This window comes from Peromyscus californicus, unplaced genomic scaffold (assembly GCF_007827085.1).
Source record: "Peromyscus californicus insignis strain IS unplaced genomic scaffold, ASM782708v3 Scaffold_12__1_contigs__length_115047231, whole genome shotgun sequence".
NCBI classification, from domain to species: Eukaryota; Metazoa; Chordata; class Mammalia; order Rodentia; family Cricetidae; genus Peromyscus; species Peromyscus californicus.
In genome coordinates this window covers 70,348,216-70,354,687 of record NW_026294413.1, presented here as the reverse complement: position 1 = coordinate 70,354,687, position 6,472 = coordinate 70,348,216, and the positions used below count along the sequence as shown (strand labels likewise).

The 6,472-nt window shown below is 41.2% G+C and overlaps 1 gene segment (V, D, J or C); it reads left to right on the top strand.

Annotated features, from left to right (window-relative positions):
- Window positions 1-5,254: 5,254 nt before the first annotated feature.
- On the top strand, window positions 5,255-5,887 carry LOC128106535 (T cell receptor alpha variable 23/delta variable 6-like). The segment is given in 2 exon segments: window positions 5,255-5,306; window positions 5,454-5,887. Coding segments are annotated over 2 exon segments (486 nt in total).
- The last annotated feature ends 585 nt before the right edge of the window (window positions 5,888-6,472 follow it).

Sequence of the window (6,472 nt, the reverse complement as noted above, 5' to 3'; positions counted from 1 at the left end):
GGTAAAAAAGAAAAAAAAGGACACAAATCTGGATGGTTGGATGAATGAATAGGGAAGGGGTATGGATCTGGGAGGAGTTCAGGAGGTGAATATGATCAAATACTTTGTAAGAAATTCTCAAAGAACTAATAAAAAAATTTCAAAGAGATGAGGCTGGAGAGATGGCTCAGTGGTTAAGAGCACTGACTGCTCTTCCAGAGCAACCGGGTTCAATTCCCAGCACCCACATGGCAGCTCACAACTGTCTGTAACTCCAGTTCTAGGGGACCTGACACCCATGGCAAAACTCAATGCACATAAAATAAAATCTCAAAGAATTCTTAATCTTAAACTTATATTGTTCAGTTTCTTTGCATTTAGTAGTTGAGTTGCAGTGTTTTGAAAGATTGATATCACCTTTCTTCATAATGTTTCCTGTGATTCTCTGTTATGATTTGTGTTGTCTGTTGGTTTAGATGTCTCTTCCAGTTCTTACTGATCATCCTATTCTTGAATGCTCAACCCCTGTCCCATTCTGAGTGGAGAAACCAAACTGTTACAGCCGCAACATCAAACCATAAAAGACAGAAGTGATAAGACAGGATTTCTCCCTACCACTGAGCAGTCCACTGCAGGAGTCACTACCCCATCCAATACTCACAAAACTCATTCAAGGCTTAGCATTGCTGTGGGCTCATCCTGAGGGTAAGCATTCCCATATTCATTTTGTCTGTTTTACCTTTTGAAAGCTATTTCTTACTTGCCCCTAAAATTCCAACTAAATGTTCTCATGGTTGACACTGTTAGGCTAACTTCTCTATGACATGTCTTTCTCTGTTTTTTGTTTTTTGTTTTTTTTTTTTATCTCTATCTTTTCAGGTATCCTTTTCACTTCCTTTGTGGATTTCTGAACATTTTTGTTTTTATTTGGGATAAAGCCCATTTTTCTCTATTCTGGTATTCCTTCATTAGCTCACACAAAGGAATCCTCCCTTCAGTCTACACGCTTACCTATAAGTTGTTAGTTCATAGATTTCTAAAAGAAAAAAAATTCTTGGAGGTTTTGTGATATTCCATTGAATTTATAGTAGACTTCTGAAAGAAACTGAATCTACTGAATCTTCTAATTAATTATTGTGAGTTAGCATTCCATTTTTTGATCAGTTCTTAATTTTAGTCAGCACTGCTTTGAAATCCTCTAGGAATAGGTTTGAGAGTCTTTGACAAAACAAACAACCAATAGAAAGTACTCAAAACACATTGTCAGATTGGTGGCTGACCTAATTGTCATCATAGAACCTTCATCCAGTAACTGATGGAAGCAGATGTACAGCTAAGCAATGGGCCAAGCTCCTGGAGTCCAGTTGAAGAGAGGGAGGATGGATTATATAAGCAAAGGTGTTTGGGGGTGGGGTCAAGATCATGATGGGGAAAACCACAGAGACAGCTGTCCTGAGCTAGTAGGAGCTCATAGACTCTGGACTGACAGCTGGGGAACCTGCATGGGATCAAACTAGGCCCTCTGAATGTGAATGACAGTTATGTGGCTTGATCTGCTTGTAGGAGCGCTGGCAGTGGGACCAGAACTTATCCTGGGTGCATGAACTGGTTTTTTGGAGCTCATTCCCTATGATGGGATACCTTGCTCAGCTTTGATGCAGGGGTGAGGGGCTTGGTCCTGCCTCAACTTGGTATGCCAGACTTTACTGACTCCCCAAGGGAGGCCTTACCCTCTCTGAGGAGTGGAGGGGATGTGAGAGGCAAGTAGGGGGAGCAGGAGAAGGGGAGGGGGAACTGTGGTTAGTATGTAAAATGAAAAAAAGTTTAAATAAAAAAGCTTTAAAAAAAACTTTAAACAGAATATGTAAAAAATCTATTGGATAATGGAGAAAGAATAACCCAATTTGAAAACAGAAAAAATGTTTTAGCAGACTCTGAAAAAGAATGGATGTGGCTTACTAATAATCACATGGTAGGCACTCTACATAAGGGGTGAAGAATATATGATTCAAGTCAAATCCAGCCATTTTTCTATTATGTTGACTTTCTGAAAAATGATGACTGTATTGAGTACTGGGAAGAAGATCAAACAATTTTCCAATTTAAAGTCTACATAAGGCCACGTTCTTGTCTGTATGACTCAACTTTAATGAAAGTAGAAGAACTGTCTAAGCAGAAATGCAGCCTGTGGGCCTACTGTGTGCTGGAAAAGACTTCACATCAGGTATAGTACATATGTCACATTGCAGAAGCATCATTCTTTTCAGGTGTGTCCAGTAGTCTAAGCAAGACTTCAGATCCCATAAGTACAAGATAAAGTGTGCTATAGCTGCCCTCAAGATGGACAAAATTTTTTCTTTTTTTTTTAATTAATAAATTGTTTATAGCCGGGCGGTAGTGGCGCACGCCTTTAATCCCAGCACTTGGGAGGCAGAGCCAGGCGGATCTCTGTGAGTTCGAGTGAGTTCCAGGAAAGGCGCAAAGCTACACAGAGAAATCCTGTCTTGAAAAACCAAAAAAAAAAAAAAGAAATTGTTTATTCATTCCACATACCAACCATAGATCCCCCCTCCTCCCTCCTCCTGCTCCTTCCCCCAGCCTTCCTCCCCACCCCAGCCCACTCTCCAACCCCTCCTCCAAAAAGGTAAGGCCTCCCATGGGGAGTCAGCAAAGTCCAGCACATTCAGCTGAGGCAGGTCCAAGCCTCTCCCTCTGCATCAAGGCTGTGCACATTGTCCCACCATGGGCAATGGGCTCCAAAAAGCCAGTTCATGCACCAGAAATAGGTCCTATTCCCAATATCAGGGGTCCCTCAAACAGACCAAGCTACACAACTGTCTTGCCCATGCAGAGGGCCCAGTCCAGTCGTATGCAGATTCCACAGGTGTCAGTACCAAGTTCATGAGGTGCCAGAGGAAGACTCATCAATATGGGTTTCTACACAGAAACCTTTAGGAAACTCAGGAAACTGTTGAGTGAAGACCTCCACATTTGGCCACAGAGGGGCAGAGCTGCATCAGGGGAGATGAAGTTTGTTTCTTCTAAGTACTCACCAATGAGCCAGACATTATGCAAACATCAGGTTGCATTTATATAGTTATTTGCACATATATATGTAATTATAATTTTTAAAAGAATCTATGAATTTGGGGAGTGAAGAAGGGCAGGAATACAGTAGAAATTGGAGGAAGGAGAGGGAAGAGATAAGTTATATAAATACATTTTAATTCTTAAAACTGCATAAGACAAATTATCTCCTAACTTGCTTAAATGTATTTAGAGAGCAACAAATACATATATCTATCTGGCATTTTCCTATATTTTATGTGTTTATCCTGGATCCATGGTATTGACACATAGGATTTTGCAAGTGAACCTATGAAGATACATGCTGTCCTTCATTATGTAGGTGTTCTTTCCACTAGAAAATCTACTCATAGTTTGAAGCCAGCTCAATCTTCTCTTCCATCAGAATCTTCTCTAACTGGATCAAAAAGCAGTGTCCACACCCTTTCCTTCATCGTCTTGTCTAGACACACAGGTGTCTTTGATAGGCTTCAGTTTTCTGGTCTTGAGTGATGATACTAGGTTGAAGATTGGAACTGTGCCTGTGGAGAAAGACACCCGAGCACTCCCATACAGTAGGCACTCAGCAAATACAAAGCACTTCTTCCTCATCTTCAACTAAAATTGCTTTTATCTTCAGAGCACCTTTCCTTTTTTTCTTCTTTTTCTAGTTTTCACACATGAGAACAAATACATGATATTTTTCCTTATGTGTCTATTTTGATTAATATCATAGCCTTCAGGTCTATCCATTTCTCTACTAATGACAAGATTTCATTCTTACACATGGCTGAACATACTCTCCTGTTTCATATGCAATATCTTCATTTGTCTGTTGACAGGTGGTACCAGGCTATTTCTACAGCTTGGCTATCATGGTTTTGTTGTGAAACCAGTGTGTACTTGTTCCTTATAAGCAAGCATATGGAGGTATCTCTCTAGCTCGATGACTTCAGTTAGTTGGATAAATACCCACAAGTAGAATAGCTGAATCACTGGCAATCCTTCCATTCTTTGTTTTTATCTTTCTTTAGAAATCTTTGATTTAAACTTTCTTATAAAATATATTGTGATCATATTTCAGCTCCCCAGCTCCTCTCCCACGCCCTACCTACCCAACTTCATGATTTCTTTTTCTTCCACCCTCTCCAATAAAAAAACAAAAACAAAAGGCACAAAACCTAATAAGAGGAAAATATCAAAACAAAACAAAATGAAGCAAACAGCCCATTTTGTGTGGAGTTCAGGGCCTGGGACCTGCCATGGAATGTGGTTAGATATACCTAGTGACCCTCCATTGGGGAAAACTGATTTTCCCTTTCCTAGCAGGTATCAACTAAAATAGCTTTTTTTGTTGGGGATGAGAACACATATTCAGTCCCCCTTCTCAGTGCTTGGGTTTTTCTGTTTTGAACCTTTTCAGGTTTTGTGTATTCTGCCATAGTCTCTGTGCACAGTTCATATGTGCATCAGTCTTGTTGTGTCTGTAGACACTGTTCCTTGGAGTCATTCACCACCTCTGGCTCTTGCAATCTTTGCAGCCCTCTTCTAAATAGATCCCTGAACTTTGAAGGGAGTACGTTGATGGAGACATCCCATTTGTGGCTGAATGTCCCAAAGTCTCTTACTCTATGCACACTGTCCAGTGGGTGTCTATGTTAATTCCTATCTACTGCAAGAAGAACTGTCTTTGATGAGGTTTGATCGCAACATTGATCCACGAATAAAGCATGTCTATGCTGCTATTCTTGGTGGCTATAGCAACATGCTACAGCATGTTACTACCATTGTGTAATGAATGGTTCCTTAAAAGAAAGGAATTTCGCCGGGCGGTGGTGGCGCACGCCTTTAATCCCAGCACTCGGGAGGCAGAGCCAGGCGGATCTCTGTGAGTTCGAGGCCAGCCTGGACTACCAAGTGAGTTCCAGGAAAGGCGCAAAGCTACACAGAGAAACCCTGTCTCGAAAAACCAAAAAAAAAAAAAAAAAAAAAAAAAAAAGAAAGGAATTTCTAATTTTCAATGACTGTATTTTCAGTGAAACTAAAGTTGAAAAAAATGGAGATGTGCTTCCTATGTCAGCTTTAGTCAAAGTGTTTGTGAAGGGTGGAGCCTGTTGAAAGAACGGAGGTGTCTGTGAAGTTGGAGTCAGTGTTCTGTGGGGAGATAAAAGGACACCTGAATTCTCACTGAGCTTCAGCTCTAAGAGGAATGGACAAGATTCTGAAAGCATCATTTTTAGCCCTAGCCCTTCACCTAGCCTGTGAGTAATAGAATAGATAACCCAGGATATGGGATTAATGTGGAGGCATAAGGGAACTGGGGCACCAGACAAAATCATGAATGTGGAAACCACAAGAAGGTAATACAAATCTTGGAATCTAATGGCATTTGTTATTTCTCTACACAGGGGTGAGTGGCCAGCAGCAGGACAGACGTGACCAGCAGCAGGTGAGACAAAGTCCCCAATCTCTGACAGTCTGGGAAGGAGGGACTTCAGTTCTGAACTGCACTTATGAGAACAGTGCATTTGACTACTTCCCATGGTACCGGCAGTTCCCTGGTGAAGGCCTTGAATTCCTGATAGCCATAAATTTAGTGTCAAATAAAAAGGAAGATGGAAGATTCACAGTCTTCTTCAGTAAAAGCACGAAAGAGCTCTCCTTGCACATCACAGATTCTCAGCCTGGAGACTCAGCCATCTACTTCTGTGCAGCAAGTGCACAGTGCTCTCCAGGCACCTGCAGCCCATACGCAAACCTGCAGCTGAGGTTCCAGCAAAACCCTGCTGTGGGGCTGAGCCTGGCAGAGGTGCAGAGGGTTTTCATTTGCAGGAGCAGGTGACAGGTGTCATAGTGAATATGAGGATTAGGCTCATTCAGGCCAGAGACTGAGCTAGGTGAAGTCATGGCTTGCTTTTCTCCAGTCTCCCTTTGCTCCTCAGGCACCAGTAGAGTTTTAGATCTATTTCCTTAACTAGCTTAGTTGAATTGTTTTCCTTAGTGGTTATGCAAATAGTTCTCTGTGTGGTTGGTTTGTACCAAATGGGAATTATAACATCTCCATTTCCCTACACTCTTGTCAACAGTGTTGTTAATGTGTGGTTATTACAGCCCAATGTCAGTCACTTTGACTGTAGCTTCTGTGATAGAAATCACATAGAATTGTCTTTTACCTTAATATTCCCTGATGACAAGGGAAGTGGTGATTTGCATGACCACCGACCACTTCTACTTCCTCTTGTTTTGAATCTTCTATCCCTGTCTACATTCAGAAAATTCAGGTATATAAACCAGGAGGCACTCAAGGGATGCAGGTGTGTTTACAATAGATGAATGACTTCAGTGAGGAAGGAATGAAATTTACTCACATAACAAAAATATATAACTTTCACTAAAGAAGTAGTTTCACGTGTGGTTTTCATAGATG